Raw genomic sequence first — 18,382 nt, forward strand, 5'->3', positions numbered from 1 at the left:
CAAAGGGCTTTAAACGACACCAGACGATGAATAAGGGTCTTATCAAGCGAAACGACCACTCAATGAAAAAATAAATTAAAAAGTTAAAGTTTTATAAGCACAAATGCTCGCCTTGCTCTGTTCTGTGATGCGCGTTCGTGACTCTGCTGTTCGAACTCGTGAACGAATCTTTTTTCCAAGTCATTTCGTTCATTTTGTACATTGAACGAACGAAATGACTCATTTTGAATCATTTTGAAACTCTCATTTGGACCTTGAACCGTTTGGACCCCATTGAAGTCCATTATATGGAGAAAAATTCTGGAATGTTTTTTTTTTATCAAAAACCTTAATTTCTTTTCCACTGAAGAAAGAAAGACATGGACATCTTGGATGACATGGGGGTGAGAAAATTATCAGCAAAAGTTTTTTTTTTTTTTAAAGTGAACTACTCCTTTAAGTAGGCTATATTTTTATACAGACACACACTCACTTTCTCTCGCTCACTTGTCTCTTTAATCTAGCGTTATTTTTCCTCAAATAAATGCAGCCAGCATTTATAACAGCAAAGTGACTTTTTATCTTACTTGCTCTTATAAAACAAAGCCGGTTAGCAGTTTTTGCTCTGTGTGAATCAGTCAGTAATCTGACGCTGTTACCCCTGCTCTGTTTGACCGACAGCACGCATTCATGTCAGAGAGAGACCGCCATTCACGGCAGCTAAATGATGAAATACCGCCATTATAACAGAACTAAAGGCCGACACCTGATCTGCCGTGTCTCACCGAGGCCTTTTGTGCCAGTATTTCATATCTGAAACATCTGCTGGCATTCGCTGCAGACCACAGGGAGTTTGCCATGGCACTGCGAGGATGGGGAACAAACAGACCATCTTTACATCCCAGCAACTGGACGCATATCAGGTCAGGCCAAACATCATTATTTTGGATATTGCATGAGCATTCAAAACTTTGGGGTTGGTAAGCGTCTTCAATGCTTCAGTGCTTACTTTCACAATATGCCGCATTTATTTGATCAAAATGATACACTTTAAAATGATGTTGTAAAATGTAATTTATTCCTGTGATCAAAACTGAATTTTCAGCGTCATTACTCAACTCTTCAGTGTCACATGATCGTTCAGAAATCACTATAATATTATGATTTGATGCACAAGATGAACATTTACTATTATTATTATTGTCAATGTTGAAAACAGCTGTGCTGCTTCATATTTTTGAGGTACATTTTCATAATTCTTTGATGAACAGAAAGCTCAAAAGAACAGCGTTTACTTGCAGTGTTGTAGTCGAGACCACCTCACTCGAGTCCGAGTCGACACCGAGACCAGAGAGAGTCGAGTCCGAGTCAAGAACGAGTCCATAGAGAGTCGAGTCCGAGACCAGAAACGGTCGAGTCCGAGTCGAGACCGAGACCGAGACCAGTGAGGGTTGATTACCTAATTTACTTTTATTTACTTAGAGAAATCCTTATTTTTTTTTTTTTTTTTTTTACTGAATTTACTTAGAGTTTAAAAAATATGATCAGTTTAGGGTAAAAAGGCCACATAGTAGGTGGTGTTAAAAGTAATTTTATTACAATTTGTCATGCGCAGTTGCGCACTAGAAAATCACCAATCACTGGGTGTGTCAATCAATTTAAAGAAATATTTCATTAACATACATTAATAATCATGAAAAATATTTTTAATTGAACTCGAGTGGACTCGGGAATGAGTCCGAGTCCTAAAAAAAAAAAATGTTCGAGTACGAGTCAATTCCGAGTCCAAATGGACACGAGTCCATGACAAGACCAAGACCATTAAAATATGGTCTCGAGACCGAGTCCGAGTCTCGAGTACTACAACACTGTTTACTTGAAATACGTTTTGCAACATAAAAGCATTACTTTGAATTGTGTATATCTCACCTGCATCTTAAAAATGCAATTACATTTGAAAACTGTAAAAATTTGTGTACTTTTGTGAAATAGTCTAAATAGTCCCATTCTGACATTCAGTTTGGAGTTCAGGAGATTGTCTTGACCAGGACCACACCCCTAAATGCATTGAAGCAACTGCCATGTGATTGGTTGATTAGATAATAGCATTAATGAGAAATCGAACAGGTGTTCCTAATAATCCTTTCGGTGAGTGTATATAACAAGTTAAAATGGTCAAGATAAGAGTGATATTCAAACTGTTGGTTATCAGCTATATTTATGAATGCTTTGCACCTCATTATCATTTTTCTCAAACAATGAATGCTGCTTTATAAATCATTGTATGCTTTTGCTTCATTTTGAAGGACTGCACTTATTTCACCAGAAAAGAAATTCTGAGGTGAGATATGCGATATGGATTGTTTAATATGACCTAAAAAGTTGCGCTATAAAACATGCTGGGTTGTTTTAACCCAATTTTGGGATCAAATATGGACAAACCCAATGTTGGGTTAAAAATGTGAGTTGAAACATCCCAGCATTTTTTAGAGTGTAGTCACTACATGCATAAACAGTGAAGATGTCACTTAGGTCTACTTCCATACAATGTCTCTCTATGCATGTTGTCTTTCCCCAGACTGTTTCACCGATACCGTGATTTGGCTCCGCAGCTCGTGCCGCTGGACTACACCACGGGGCCGGACGTGCGTTTGCCGTACGAGCTCATTGGCAGCATGCCGGAGCTGAAGGTACAGCGCATCTCATCTGTGTTCCTCATCTATTATGAAACTCCTACTAATTGATCGCAGTCTTGGTGGGGTTAAGCGTTATCAGATCCTCGCAACTCAAGAGAACCGACAGCTCAGTTTAATCAAGTGTTTGTGAAGTATCAGTGAAGAGGAAACAATCCTGCAGCATCTGGTTGAGAGACACAGGAACAAACCTTGTGCAATATACATGATAGACTGTTTTAAAGGAGTATTTCACTTTTAAAAAAACTTTTGCTGATAATTTACTCACCCCCATGTCATACAAGATGTCCAAGAAATTAAGTTTTTGATGAAAACATTCCAGGATTTTCTCCATATAATGGACTTCAATGGGAACCAAACGGTTCAAGGTCCAAAAGACAGTTTCAGTGCAGCTTCAAAGGTCTTTAAACGACACCAGACGTTTCCATGTGTGTTCCGTGTGTGTGTTCCGTGTGTGTGTTCCGTGTGTGTGTGTTCCATGTGTGTGTTCCATGTGTGTGTTCCATGTGTGTGTTCCATGTGTGTGTTCCATGTGTGTGTTCCATGTGTGTTCCATGTGTGTTCCATGTGTGTTCCATGTGTGTGTTCTCCATGTGTGTTCTCCATGTGTGTGTTCCATGTGTGTGTGTTCCATGTGTGTGTTCCATGTGTGTTCCATCCATGTGTGTGTTCCATGTGTGTGTTCCATGTGTGTTCCATCCATGTGTGTGTTCCATGTGTGTGTTCCATGTGTGTGTTCCATGTGTGTGTTCCATGTGTGTGTTCCATGTGTGTGTTCCATGTGTGTGTTCCATGTGTGTTCCATCCATGTGTGTGTTCCATGTGTGTGTTCCATGTGTGTGTTCCATGTGTGTGTTCCATGTGTGTGTTCCATGTGTGTTCTCCATGTGTGTGTTCCATGTGTGTGTTCCATGTCTGTGTTCCATGTGTGTGTTCCATGTGTGTGTTCCATGTCTGTGTTCCATGTGTGTGTTCCATGTGTGTGTTCCATGTGTGTGTTCCATGTGTGTTCCATCCATGTGTGTGTTCCATGTGTGTGTTCCATGTGTGTTCCATCCATGTGTGTGTTCCATGTGTGTGTTCCATGTGTGTTCCATCCATGTGTGTGTTCCATGTGTGTGTTCCATGTGTGTTCCATCCATGTGTGTGTTCCATGTGTGTGTTCCATGTGTGTTCCATCCATGTGTGTGTTCCATGTGTGTGTTCCATGTGTGTTCCATGTGTGTGTTCCATGTGTGTGTTCCATGTGTGTGTTCCATGTGTGTTCCATGTGTGTTCCATGTTTGTGTTCCATGTTTATGTGCATAAATACAACAAAAGACCACATAGACAGGGATTGTTACTTTTTTTCTCAAATGAAAAGTGCTTACCTTTTGAGCATACTTTTTTTGTAGATACATATAAATAAAAAGAAATTAGTAAAGAATTATTATTATATATTAAATGATTATATAATAGTATAAAACAAATGGAATACTTAAAATGTAATCAACTTAGCCCATACTGGCCCATATGTGACCCTCCAATAAACAATAATGGGCAGTTCAACTGGGGCCCACATTGACATGTTGGCTGGGAAATCCACTGTACACATTTAAGAATAAAAAAAATCATCTTTTATTTAGGATAACCCGTTCAGGCAGAGGATCGCGGAGGTCTTCTCGGAGGATGGAGAAGGAAACATGACTTTGGACGACTTTCTGGACATGTTTTCAGTGCTCAGTGAAATGGCCCCGCGGGACCTGAAGGCGTATTACGCTTTTAAGATCTACGGTCAGTCTTAAGGTGCGGTCACGAAATTCCGTGGGCAGAAAAGGGTCTATAATCAAATTGTCCACACTGTGTCGCATTAAAGTCACTTTCAAATGAACCAAGCAGTTTCGTGATGGACAGCGAGGCAAATTCACATGAGCAACTTTAACAAGAGTGAAATTTGTGTGTGGAAATTTTTTGCCCTCACATAAATCCCGAAAATAAATCGAAACTACTGGATTTTGCCCGCAAAATAGAATTAATTGAATAGTAATCACTTGATGTTCCGTTAGTAAGCCTATTATTTATATGCTGTTATATTTGTTTTCATGTTGTTGTTTAATATTTTCAGTTTTTTTTTTTTTTTTTTTGGGGGGGGGGGGGGGGGTTTGTTGTGCTTTTTGACTCTTTTTGTAAACATTACTAATTAGGTTCAATTTATTTTTATTTAATTTATATTTAGTATATATTTATATATATATTTTTTTGCTGTTTTAGTTTTTATTCCAGTTAGTGGTTTTCATGCTTCAACTTTAACTTAAACAAAAATTACAAATGTTGCCTTGGCAACTAAATGTATTTTTTGTGAGATAAAAAGTCGTAATCTTCCATAATAAGGGGAAGGTATCGTTTAAGAAAGAAATCCTTTAAGCCTCTGGGGTTGTTAGTTTCAGAGTCACACTCGGGGTGTTGGGGTCCAAATGGACCCAAAGGGCGGGATTCATATTTAAAAAAAAAAAATCATGATTTTTTTTTTTACTTGTTTTTTTATAATATTTTTTCTTTTCTTTTTTGGTGTTTTGAGAACATAATAGAAAAAATATTTAAAATGTTTTTTGTTTTGTTTTTTGTTTGTTTTTTTAAAGCTGTATTTCATTTTAGAGTCAAGCCTAGGCCTCATAAAAGCAATTTTTGAAATGAGATGGATGCCATCTGGTGGACAAACTGAGCATTTTAAAAATGCAAAAAACACACGTATAATCTGAATTTTTTGGTGTGTTTGTGTATAAAAGTGTGTTTGTGTGTGTGTGTGGATGTGTCTGTTTTGCACTCTTGATGTTTTATAGATTCACCCCTTCACTGTTGTGTGCTTTTTTTTCAAGATCGTGATTCGTGGCTGATTTGTAGATTGTAAGCACAAAAAAACCTCACTATTTTCACATTTTTGCCAATTTTCCATGCGAACACCCCAAGTGTGACTATTTTTTTTACAACCACTTATACTCACATCCTGTCCCCATTTTTTTTTTTTGGGTGTTCAAATACCAAATACCAACAAAGTCACCAAATTTCGGACCATTCCGAGGAAGCTGTGATTTAAAAAAAAATTATTTAAATTTTTCGGGTCCATTTGGGCCGAACAACCCCAGAGGGTTAATAGCTATTCACACATTGGCAATAAAATTCTTAAATAGAACCTTTAATCTAACATGTTTTATTTGTGATTTTTTCAATGAACGAAAACGTATAATAATCATCAAAGGACGTGGTGGGGATAGGCCTAAGAAATCATTGACCTGATCTCAGTCTTCTGTTCCTATTCATGTAGAGATGAACCCGCTGAACCTTAACTGACATATGAATATCAATTATTCAGACGTTCATTGAAGTGGGAACTGCCCATGGAAAGCTCTGTTCATATCTGTGTTCATGCGCTGTCTAATTAAAAGATATCAGAGAACCTGATCTACTGCTGTCACAGAAAAGACTCTGTTCTCATGCAACATTAACACGGTGTAAATGATAACGCTCTCAAACAATACAGATCAATGATGGGAACAAGAGTATGTTGAAATTATTCAGACTGAACACACGGAAGCATTAATTGTTGAGAAAGTTCAAAGCATAAAGTTTACAAACGGGTTGCTGTGGGTGTCTTGTATAAATAAATGAGAAAATAAAACAATATATTCTAAGTGTTCGAGTTATTCTAAAAAGAAATCGCGTTAAGACAAATAAATACACATTAAAAATGGGTTAATTTGTGTATAAAATATTAACGGTAACAATCTGGACATTGATTTAGTTTGATTTTTTGCATTGTTAAATGTCTTGTGTCTGTAAAAGGTGCAAACTATTATATTTATTAAAAACAACTTCCTGCATAAAAAGTAATGCGTTTAAAAAGCAATTTAAAAGGTTTTATTTATTTATAGCTTGCGTGATTTTCATGATTAATAATGTTCATTTGCCCATTTGAATAGTGATTTATTTACCTGCAGAACTCGCCCTCGTCTCGTTTCTCCCTCTAGATTTCAACAACGATGACTTCATCTGTAAATCCGACCTGGAGAAAACCTTGAACAGACTGACCCGCAACGAGCTGACCCAGGACGAGGTGAGGATGGTGTGTGAGAAGGTGATCGATGAAGCTGATATGGACAATGATGGTCGATTATCTCTAGAGGATTTCCAGCACATGATCGTGAGAGCGCCTGATTTCCTCAGGTAACAGTTACACACACTTTTCTGTTCAGTTTATTTAGATATTTCATTGAATGGTTTTCCAATTAAATCGTTTCTATTTTAAAGGATTATTTTGGATTAAACAGCATCAGTAACTCAGTGTTTCTAAGCATAATATTCATAACAAATAAACATGACATGTGTTAGCATGAAACGGCTGTGATACTATTACTTAAAGGGATAGTTCACTTTGAAATAAATTTTTGGTATGTTTTAGCTTACCTCAAGGGCATCGAGATGTGGGTGTCTTTGTTTCCACAGTATTTTCAATTTTGATAGGTCAAACCGTTGTTGTCTATCAGTCATATAATGGAGGTCTATGGTCACCACCTCAAAGAGCATGCACAGAAGTCTTAATCTTTTATCACCAAAATTACTTTTAAAAAGAGTTTCCTTGAAAAAAAATGTTGTTTCTGAATGTAACTCGATACCCTCGCATCGTTTAGTATGGCGTTCTATGAATATGCAAATGAGCCCCGCCTCCTTGTGATTTCAAAGCGTGTTTTTGAGACTGCAGTTTTAAGCAGAAAATACTCAGCAATGCTGTCGACTTATAAATATACACACGGTTTGTCTTAAAGCACATTAAAACACCACAGACATATAAACAACATTAAAAGCTGGATTTTCTTTAACCAACTATATCTTTAATCACCTCTAATGACCAGATAAACTGGTAACTTTCACATGACCTACACTTTTTCATTAAAAGACAATTATTTGTCCCCTCAAATTTATTTTCAAATTTATTTTTTATTTTATTTTTTTTATAAATAAAATAAAATTTATATTTTTATTTTATTTATTTTATTTCAAATTTATTTTCAAGGGCAATTTTTAAAAACTTTTATTATGACATATGTTGACCAAAAGTGATGTCCTCCATCTTCACCCTTTATTCAAATATTAGAAAATGCTTGGATTGTTTTATTTGTGATGCAATGAATCATAAATTATGCCAACCTACCAACATTATAAACACGTCCAGCTGTTAACAGGTTATATACAAATGCTCTTGATAAGAGCTCACTGTTAATACGATCTTAATCTTCTGGCTTTCAGCACCTTTCACATCAGGATATGAAGATCATCGGGACACTGACCAACAGGACATTTACTTTCATTAGACGATGTAAGAGCTTTCTCTGCAGATTCGGAAGTCAGGAACGGATGGTGTCGCCCACGGCGAAGTTTAATATAAAGTAGACACCTGTACTAATATAAGAAGAATGTTAATGTTCATAATCGTAGAATCTTAATATTGAACATTAATGTGCCTGAAAAGCTTATTATGCAGCTAATCAACACGTGAGAATTAAAGTAGTTCACTTTTAAAAAAACTTTTGCTGATAATTTACTCACCCCCATGTCATCCAAGATGTCCATGTGTTTCTTTCTTCAGTCGAAAAGAAATTAACATTCCAGGATTTTCTCCATATAATGGACTTCAATGGGGTCCAAACGGTTCAAATGAGAGTTTCAGTGCAGCTTCAAAGGGCTTTAAACGGCACCAGACGATGAAAAAAGGTCTTATCTAGCAAAACGATCTCTCATTTAATAAATAAATACAAAAGTTTAAGTTTTGTAATCTTAAATGCTCGCCTTGCTCTGTTCTGTGATGCGCGTTCGTGACTCTCCTGTTCGAACTCGTTTATCAAAATGAACAAATCTTTTTTTCGAGTTAAGAGAAGACCCTTATCATCGTCTGTGTCGTTTAAAGCTGCATTGAAACTCTCTTTTGGACCCTGAACCGTTTGGACCCCATTGAAGTCCATTATATGGAGAAAATCCTGGAATGTTAATTTCTTTTCGACTGAAGAAAGAAAGACATGGACATCTTGGATGACATGGGGGTGAGTAAATTATCAGCAACAATTTTTTTTTTTAAGAGAACAACTCCTTTAATTATTCCTCGTCAATATTAAACACACACACAGACACGTCTCTTAAAAGAATCTTGTTTTAATAAATCAAAAGTACAGATATCTACAAAAACTGTAGATCAGTTTTTCAATGTTTTAGAAAGTACAGTACAATTTAAGTAGATCTCTTTTTAGAGTTATTTACAATTGTTTCTTTTCTTTTTTTTTTCTTACCAAAATGTAATTTACCAATCTCCCCAGTCACCTCACAATCGACAAATGAAAACATGGTCATATAAAAGAATCTGTAAATGATATGGATGACTTTTCGTTTCAAATCAAGAGACAAACTAGACGGCAAAAAAAAAACAAGACATCACTGCTCGATAAACACAAAGCGTTTAAGACAGAAAGCGGTACCTGTTTGTCTGCATATCAAATAAAAATGTTGTCTGTTATAGTTTTTGCATTTTATTTGATCACTTTAAAACACCCTAAGGCCAGATTAAACCACGTCAAAGGTCCGTTATTACAACCAAACATGTTACAGACATGTGCAGAACATCTATAGAAAAAAAATAAAAATACATACACAGACAAAACATACAGGAGGTCAACAGTATCAACTTCATGATGCATAGATCCAAAATGAAAGATCAAGTATTAGTTATTAAGACAAACGGCAAGTATTATTGGACAGGGAGAGAAGAGAGATGCTATGGGTACAGACCATCTGTTATATGACAAAAATATCATCGCCTCGAGGTGGAAAGAGAGTCATTTCTAGGGCTGTCAAACGATTAATCGCATCCAAAATAAAAGTTTGTGTTTACATGATATATGCGAGTAGTTCGTATAATTATTCTGTATATATAAATACACACACATGCATGTATATATTTAAGAAATATGTGCATGTACATACTTTATATTATACATAAATATAAATATTTGATATTAAGAACACATTTTTAAAATATATACATGCATATGTGTGTATTTATATATGCAAAATACACACACACACATATATTATATAAACACAAACTTTTATTTTGGATGCAATTAATCGTTTGACAGCCCTAGGAAGCTTTGGAAAGGAAAAGTGAAAGTGCCTTATTGCAGTAAGAAGAGAATTACACACACCTCTGCCTTCCTAATCTCTTTAAAATACACTCAGGTCATAATACACCCCAAATCCAATATATTGCATAAATTCTAAGGCTGTCAAACGATTAATCGCATCCAAAATAAAAGTTTGTGTTCACATAATATATGTGGGTGCACTGAGTATAATTATTTTAAATATATAAATACACACACATGCATGTATATATTTAAGAAATATTTTCACGTATATACTATATAGATTTATATATATATATAAATATTTTTTTCTTAAATATACATGCATGTGTGTGTATTTATATATACAAAATACACCCACATATATTATGTAAACACAAACTTTTATTTTGGAAGCGATTAATCGCTTGACAGCCCTTATAAATTCACAAATTCTCATTACTGTAATGCATCCATATTTTACTCTAAGGTACCATGATATGCAAGTATTTAATAAAAATTGTACTATCAGAATAAGATTTATGTGCATCGCATTAATGAGAAAATAAACTGGTTTGGGGGCGAAATTTGACTTGAACATGTTCTCGTCGGGTTTTGGGAGTTTGTTCTTTCACTCGAAGCTAACAGGGGTTGAAGATTCCTGACCTATTGCTGGTGTACATTAACCCTCTGACATGGCTCATTTGACTACAAAACGTACATTTGAGTATACTGCGACTGCACAATTTGTCAAAATATGTGAAAGACGCAACACTGAGAAAACTGAAAGCTCGTATCAAAAAACAAGAAGGGCTGGTCTTTGAACTCGAGTATGCATTTCTTGCATTAATTATAAGCATGTCAACACAATATTCAGAAATCAGGAATGGTGGATTATTGTATTCTAGGTAGTTAAGCCTATTCATGTGAACCAAATCCGTTTAGGTTTTGCACTAATATGCCGTTCATCCATAATACATCAGACATATTAATACATGAACAGAACAACCCATTTATTCAAAACTGGTGTAGAAATATTCCTTGAAATCGTTTGGGGGAAATAAAAAAACGGCAGGTTATGCTCCACGTCACCAATGTAAAAACACCAGTCTTTATCACTATGTGGCACAAACTACACACACAACACAAAAGATACCGATAAAGTGCATGGACGTCTGTACGGGAGGTATAGCTCTGCTTTTCTTTTGGTAACACATTATTATTATTATTATTAATACTACAAACTTAGGAATTTCTCATCCTTACAAAGGGCAGCGAGTCAGTTTCATTCGATTTCAATTCAAGTGTTGGGACGTTCCCAGGTCGTCATGAAGCGAGACCTGAGGTTTTGGATTTACGCAAAGGAATATTTAAAAAGAAAGCTAGCGCTACTGCATAAAAGGCTGAACTATTTGGAAATAGCTTCATGTGCATGTTAAAAAAAAGGGAGGTTGGATTTAACGAGGCAGTGGGATTTGTTTAATATGAAACCCTGACTGCACCAATTGTGTGAACGCTTGTCAAAGGTTAGATATCAGCCTGAAAAAAAAAAAAAAAAAATAGGTGTCAGGTTATAATATCCCACTACTAACAATAAGGTCGTGTGATTGTCGAAGAATGCGCCGAAAATAAAATGGAATGATAAAGATCGTCCCGCGAAACTCTCAAATTGGCTCAATGTTAGATCACGCTCTACGGCCAGACCCAGAACCTCAGAAGGAATGGATCAAGTTTGGCAGTTGTGCGCTCAAAACGAGCGATTGAAACAAAGATGGAGATGCGGCGATGCACGACGATGACTTGTAGAAACCAATGCTTTCCCACCAGGGTCATAAGAGGCATCGCTAATCTGTCAATGGAAGAAGATAAGAGGAGCCAGGGACTCAACTGGAAGAAGATGAGAGATGGGATAAAGAGGAGTGCTAAGAGGAGGAATAGTCCAGTCGTGTCCATCCCGATGGTGGCGGACAGTAAGGCCTTGGTCTTCACAGTAGCACACAGCGAAAGAAGCTGCTCTTTTTCTGCTGTTCAGGGGTGATCTTCACGCCTTGGTTGCTGCCCTGAGGATTGTTGCCCTCCTGTGTGAGAAAAGACCAAACAAACCTCCTTTTAGACTCAAGATTCTCATTTTATTACTACCACTCAAACTGATTAAAATGAACGAATCTTTTTCCGAGTCAATTCGATCGTTGAATCAACCAAATGACACGAAAAAAAGATGAGTCCAAGGCGAGCATTTGAGCTTATAAAATTATTGCTGAAGTAAAAAAAAAAAAAAAAGTAAATCCAAAAAAAAGTTATATAGGTATAAGTTTCTGAAAATTATTTATAATTTTTTTTTTATATTAAATATATATATTTTTAAATCAGGTTGAACTCAAAACTGCAATAAAATCAAAGCCATAAATCTAAATAGGTTGTGTTCCAAATTTGAGGATGATATCTCAAAAAATGAGCTTTCGGTACGAGTTTGTTTGGGCGTAGTAACATATTTTCCCCATTGGGTGCCAGCAAAACCCCACTGGAGCTCACAGTGATTGGATTTGAATTTGCACTTTTTCTCTCTCAGTATTACAAGCACACACACATATTTTTTTATAACACACACACTAACCACACTCTGACATCCATACCAACACACCCACACAAATATTGTTGCATAATGTATCCAGTTGGCTCTATAATACGCCGACGCAGAAAACAGGAATAAAGCGATATTTGTTTTATTGGCCAAACTTAAAAAAAATGGCACCATCTGATAAAAAAAAGTAAAAAATTAAATGTTGAAGCCTTGGCATCAGAATGAAAGCCTCTTAACAAAGATTGCATAATTTTATAGTTAACTGAACCGGGGATTAAAAATGGAAGTTTTAATGGGTTTCAATGGGGACATTTTTGTCCAAAAGGTGCTGAGAGGGAGTATTTTTTGTACCTAATGCAAAAAAATATTTTTTTAAAGAAAATGACGGTGAAATAGTAAAATTCTAATAAAAACACACACCTGTGCCAAGTTTTTTGCCGTTAGCTTTAACACAGGCAAAGTGATCAAAAAAACTAAACTGAAAAGGACAAAAATGTCCATAAGGATGCACAAGGGGTAAAGCCCTTTGAACAGTTTGCACTGAAAGTGTCTTTTGGACCTTGAACCGTTTGGTTCCCATTGAAGTCCATTATATGAAGAAAAATGCTGGAATGTTTCATCAAAAACCTTCATTTCTTTTCGGCTGAAGAAAGAATGACATCTTGAATGACATGGGGGTGAGTAAATTATCAGCAAAAGTTTTTTTTAAAGGTGAACTACTCATACTCATTTTATTACTAGGAATTTGTTGCAAAATGTCATCCAAAAAGGAAAATCGTTATTATTTAGTCGTCATTATGTACCTATGGAGCAGGGGTGTCAAATTCAGTTCCTGGAGGGCCAAAACCTTGCAGAGTTTAGCTTCAACCCAAATTAAGCACACCTGATCAGCTAATCAAGTGCTTCAGGCTCATTTGAAAACTAAAGTGTGTGTGTGTGTGTGTGTTGAAGCAGGGTTGGAACTAAACTCTGCAGGGCTGTGGCCATCCAGGAATAAGACCCTTATTCATCGTCTGGAATCGTTTAAAGCACTGAAACTGTCTTTTGGACCCCATTGAAGTCCATTATATGGAGAAAAATCCCGGAATGTTTTCATCAAAAAGCTTATTTTCTTTTCGACTGAAGAAAGACAGACATGGACATCTTGGATGACATGGGGGTGAGTAAATTATCAGCAAAAGTTTTTTAAAAGTGAACTACTCCTTTAACTAATGAAACCTTGTAAAGTGTTACTCGATTATGAATATAAATTCATTTTTACACAGAAAGGGAAAATCTCACCAATTTCGTGTCCATCTTTGATTTTATGTCTCTGGCGAGCGTTAAGAATGCCTGTGGAAACATCATTAGACCTTTAAACACTCAGATATGATCAGATATGAAATGAGGATTCATCATAATTTATAAATTTGCACTTACGTTCTCAACGTTGATATTAGCCTTTGCACTCGTCTCCATGAACTTGATGCCGTACTCTAACGCCAGCTAAACGGGTACAGGCAGATTTGATTCAAAATACATAAATAAATGATTGTGGAAGGTGCTTCCATCGTTGCTGTAGCATCTTAAACAATTTAATATAAGCAAACAAGAAGTCTGCTCACCTTCTCGCCTCTGTCTTTAGACACCTGCCTCTTCTCATTAATGTCACATTTGTTCCCCAAAATCATTTTTTCTACATCAGCTGATGCATGCTGGGTTGAACACATACAATACATTAGCTATTAAATATTCAAACAGTACTTTTATGGATGTGCAATGCTACATATTTTCAGAACTAAACGACTAGTAATTAGGCATCAGGTAGTTTAGGGTAATGTCCACCGGACAAAAAAAATAATAATAAGCATAACACGTGCTTTTGTATTCAGAAACTGTCATTGTAATGACTGATAAACAAATTAACAAATAAATAGATGAAATATTTACATTTTCATTTGAATCCAAAGCAAATTGCGATGCATTTAGACTATTTATTCAAATATAAAAACCTGCGGATTATGCATACTATGGAAACATTGCACACAACCGGAAGTGTATTATTAAAGGCAGATAAATCAGGCATTGAGACACTCACCTCCTCTATGTTTCGGATCCAGTTTTTGATGTTGTCAAATGATTTCTCATTGGTTATATCATAAACCAGCATGATACCCTGAGATCAGAGCACAAGACAAATTACAACTGTGCAACACACTGCAATTTTAAAGATGACCGCAAATGAGCATTATTATAGCATTACAGGCACGACTGACCATACATACTCTCAGAAAAAAGGTACAAAAAAGCTGTCACTGGGGTTGTACGGTACCTTTTCAAAAGGTAAACTTTTGTCCATTTTAGGTGCTAATAAGTAAATTTTAGGTGCTAATATGTAAATTTTAGGTGCTAATATGTAAATTTTAGGTGCTGATAAGTATATTTTAGGTGCTAATATGTAAATTTTAGGTGCTAATAATTACATTTTAGGTGCTAATATGTAAATTTTAGGTGCTAATAATTACATTTTAGGTGCTAATAATTACATTTTAGGTGCTAATAATTACATTTTAGGTGCTAATATGTAAATACTAGGTGCTAATAAGTACATTTTAGGTGCTAATAAGTACATTTTAGGTGCTAATAAGTACATTTTAGGTGTTAATATGTACATTTTAGGTGCTAATATGTAAATACTAGGTGCTAATAAGTACATTTTAGGTGCTAATAATTACATTTTAGGTGCTAATATGTAAATTTTAGGTGCTAATAATTACATTTTAGGTGCTAATAAGTAAATTTTAGGTGCTAATAATTACATTTTAGGTGCTAATATGTAAATACTAGGTGCTAATAAGTAAATTTTAGGTGCTAATAAGTACATTTTAGGTGTTAATATGTACATTTTAGGTGCTAATATGTAAATACTAGGTGCTAATAAGTACATTTTAGGTGCTAATAATTACATTTTAGGTGCTAATATGTAAATTTTAGGTGTTAATAATTACATTTTAGGTGCTAATAAGTAAATTTTAGGTGCTAATAATTACATTTTAGGTGCTAATATGTAAATACTAGGTGCTAATAAGTACATTTTAGGTGCTAATAAGTACATTTTAGGTGCTAATAAGTACATTTTAGGTGCTAATATGTACATTTTAGGTGCTAATATGTACATTTTTGGTACTAATAAATACATTTTAGGTGCTAATATGTACATTTTAGGTACTAATAAATACATTTTAGGTGCTAATATGTACATTTTAGGATCTAATAAGTACATTTTAGGTGCTAGTATGTGAATTTTATGTGCTATTATGTACATTTTAGGTGCTATTTTGTACCATTAAGGTACCAATATGCACCCTTTAGGTACAAAAGTGTATCTTTTGAAAAGGCACAGCCCCAGTGACAGCTTTTGTACCTTTTTTTCTGAGAGTGTAAGAATCCTCTTACCATTGCTCCTCTGTAATACGCCGTTGTGATCGTTCGGAATCGTTCCTGTCCTGCCGTGTCCCTGTAAATAACAAACAATATAAGTGTTGTAACTGTGGCCCTGCAGAAAAGCAAAGTGGAAGATGACATCCTCCTTACCAGGGCAATGACAAAAGACAACCACTAACATGTGCCTCCATGTAAAGGAGAAATGAATCATGGTTTCACAAGTCGAACAGCAGCTCCTTCATTAAACTCTCTTACGTACTTTCGAATACGAAGTGACTCATGGCAGCAAACTGGTAGTCTTTTAACATTTATCACAGTTACACATGAATTTTGAACAATACCCGTTCTTGTCTTGGGAACACTTTGATTAAACTTTGATCCATTTGCAAATGTTGACTAGACGGAAGGACGACTAGAAACTCACCATATCTGTAACTTTATCTTCTTGCCATCTAGTTCTATTGTCCTGATCTTGAAATCGATACCTGGAAGAGAAAATACACAGCAGAAGTGTCATCATAGGCTGAAAAACAAATCCAATACAGCATCTCTTTCAAAAAAGCAATAACAGATGTCCATAAGGATGCATAGAGCATATGATGTATGATGAACATGTGATGAATGACAAAGCCAAGCATCAAACCACACTTCATATCAACAGTTCATATTGCAAAGTATTAAGACCGCCGGTAATAAACATCTATCAGAACTGTACTAAAAATATAATGTTATAGGAACTAAATATTTTGCAAATAATATTTTATGCATTTTTAGTATTTTTATAGTATAAATTGGGTCTTTATACATTTATGTCTTTTAAATTTTAGGATTGGTGTCCCTCACATGAGGATAGTCATATTAGTTTGTGGGTCTGTGGAATCTAAAAGATGGAAACCCTCTGATCTGGACCATCATAAAGTTGATTTAAAGGGTTAGTTTGACCAAAAATGAACTTTGTGTTACAATTTACTGATGTCGTTCCAAACCTGTAAGACTTTCGTTCATCTTCAGAACACAAATGAAGATCTTTTTGATGAAATCTGAGAGTTTTATGTCATTGACAGCTAAGCAACTACCACTTTGACACTTCGAAAAGTTGAGTAAGAGATTGTGAAACTAATACATATGAATTGAGCGGTTTAGTCCAAATATCGGATCACGTTTGAGCTTCAACGAGAACCAATGAGGTTCATTCTCGTATTACGCATCACGTTTTAACTTCTGCAAGAACCAATGAGGTTTGTTCTCATGCGTCAAGCAGGTTTGGTTGAGCTTCTGTATATGTTTGCTGATAAAAGCTTAAATTAAATCTGTTCATTTATTATATACAGCAATTGTGTCTCTTCAGATAATTTGGACTAAACCACTCCATTCATATGGATTAGTTTTACAATCTCTTTATGAAGCGTCAAAGTTGAGTAGCTGTCAATGGAGGGACAGAACCGGCTCAGATTTTATTAAGTCTTCATTTGTGTCCCAAAGGTGAATGAAAGTTGTACAGGTTTGGAACAACATGAGGGTGAGTAATTAGTAATTAAATTACAGAAGTTTTGGGATCCATGGATCATATCATTACACTCAAACAAGACATGATAATAAAAGCCTTGTTTTTCTCACATAATACAAATTGCAACGTCACATTGTTGAACAAGTAGATGTCAGTGCCACTGTTTTGGTAATATCATTCATGTATAAAGTAACATGCATTACCATGGTGTGTTCATCCATTCAGCATCATGTACTGGCTAACTTTGGCTATACCAAAGCAGTATCACAGTCTGATATTAGCACAGCTGTACCATGGTACGACCATAGTAACAGTAAGGTTTTCTGAAACAGTATTTAACTGAAAGTAACGTACACATACTTATATAAATAAAACATTGAGTGAGTCTTATAGTGTGTGTTACAGGTGACAATTGGCTCACGGGTTTCAAACCACACATATTTTTTTTTTATATATATTTAACGTTAATTCGACATCCAACAGTTTATATAATGCTTCTATCCATTTGATATTAAAAAGTGTCCAAAATAAGAATGAAAACAAAAGCAAACCTATCATTTAATGTTCGAGTCATTCTGTCAAAGCAGCTAGATGCTAACCAACAAAGCAGCAGAAAGGTTCATTAAACACACACTAAATCATCACACAAACATAATTAATTACAAAACACCAGCGAACATGTCAAAGTTTAGAAACGAAACAAAACTCAGGAAGAGCTAACACAGTTACTGGTCCATTAGCTTAGCCGCTAGCGCAGCCTGACGTTTCATAAACAATCCGACATAAATATAAGATCTAAATACCTATTGTCGAAATAAACGTCGAGTTAAAGGCATCCTCCGAGAATCTGAACAGCACACAGGTCTTCCCGACACCGGAATCCCCGATTAACAGCAGTTTAAACAAATAGTCGTAAGTCTTCGCCATACTGAATGTATTGCGGAAATCCCGCCCGGTACTTTAGCAGACAGCGCAGAATCCGCACAGCGCCGAGGAACTGACCAATCATACTACGGCGAAGGCATTCGAATTTAAATATTAATGAGGTCAAACT

At 35.6% G+C, this 18,382-nt stretch overlaps 2 protein-coding genes across 2 annotated transcripts; one reads left to right on the plus strand and one right to left on the minus strand.

Annotated features, from left to right (window-relative positions):
- The first annotated feature begins 662 nt into the window (after positions 1 to 662).
- cib3 (calcium and integrin binding family member 3) lies at positions 663 to 8,266 on the plus strand. The gene is made up of 6 exons (XM_039649341.2): positions 663 to 902; positions 2,286 to 2,320; positions 2,558 to 2,669; positions 4,298 to 4,445; positions 6,677 to 6,872; positions 7,953 to 8,266. The coding sequence occupies exons 1-6, from the start codon at positions 852 to 854 to the stop codon at positions 7,972 to 7,974; spliced, it is 564 nt and encodes a 187-aa protein (XP_039505275.1). The 5' UTR covers positions 663 to 851; the 3' UTR covers positions 7,975 to 8,266.
- Positions 8,267 to 8,836: 570 nt separating this feature from the next.
- rab8a (RAB8A, member RAS oncogene family) lies at positions 8,837 to 18,303 on the minus strand. Its single transcript, XM_039648903.2, has 8 exons — positions 18,132 to 18,303; positions 16,246 to 16,306; positions 15,834 to 15,894; positions 14,476 to 14,553; positions 14,003 to 14,092; positions 13,818 to 13,883; positions 13,680 to 13,730; positions 8,837 to 11,895 (listed from the first exon to the last, which is right to left on the minus strand). The coding sequence occupies exons 1-8, from the start codon at positions 18,253 to 18,255 to the stop codon at positions 11,803 to 11,805; spliced, it is 624 nt and encodes a 207-aa protein (XP_039504837.1). The 5' UTR covers positions 18,256 to 18,303; the 3' UTR covers positions 8,837 to 11,802.
- Between the last annotated feature and the right edge of the window lie 79 nt (positions 18,304 to 18,382).

This window comes from Pimephales promelas, chromosome 5, assembly GCF_988280905.1.
Source record: "Pimephales promelas chromosome 5, fPimPro1.hap1.1, whole genome shotgun sequence".
Lineage (NCBI taxonomy): Eukaryota > Metazoa > Chordata > Actinopteri > Cypriniformes > Leuciscidae > Pimephales > Pimephales promelas.

Bases quoted from the DNA above. Each gene is read 5' to 3' on its own strand.
- cib3 (XM_039649341.2), top strand. From the start codon at position 852: ATGGGGAACAAACAGACCATCTTTACATCCCAGCAACTGGACGCATAT. The intron at 2,670-4,297 runs GTACAGCGCATC...TCTTTTATTTAG, and splicing joins GCAGCATGCCGGAGCTGAAG to GATAACCCGTTCAGGCAGAG. The intron at 4,446-6,676 runs GTCAGTCTTAAG...TTCTCCCTCTAG, and splicing joins TTACGCTTTTAAGATCTACG to ATTTCAACAACGATGACTTC.
- rab8a (XM_039648903.2), bottom strand. From the start codon at position 18,255: ATGGCGAAGACTTACGACTATTTGTTTAAACTGCTGTTAATCGGGGAT. The intron at 14,093-14,475 runs GTGAGTGTCTCA...TGTTCAACCCAG, and splicing joins GGATCCGAAACATAGAGGAG to CATGCATCAGCTGATGTAGA. The intron at 13,884-14,002 runs GTGAGCAGACTT...GTACCCGTTTAG, and splicing joins CTAAAGACAGAGGCGAGAAG to CTGGCGTTAGAGTACGGCAT.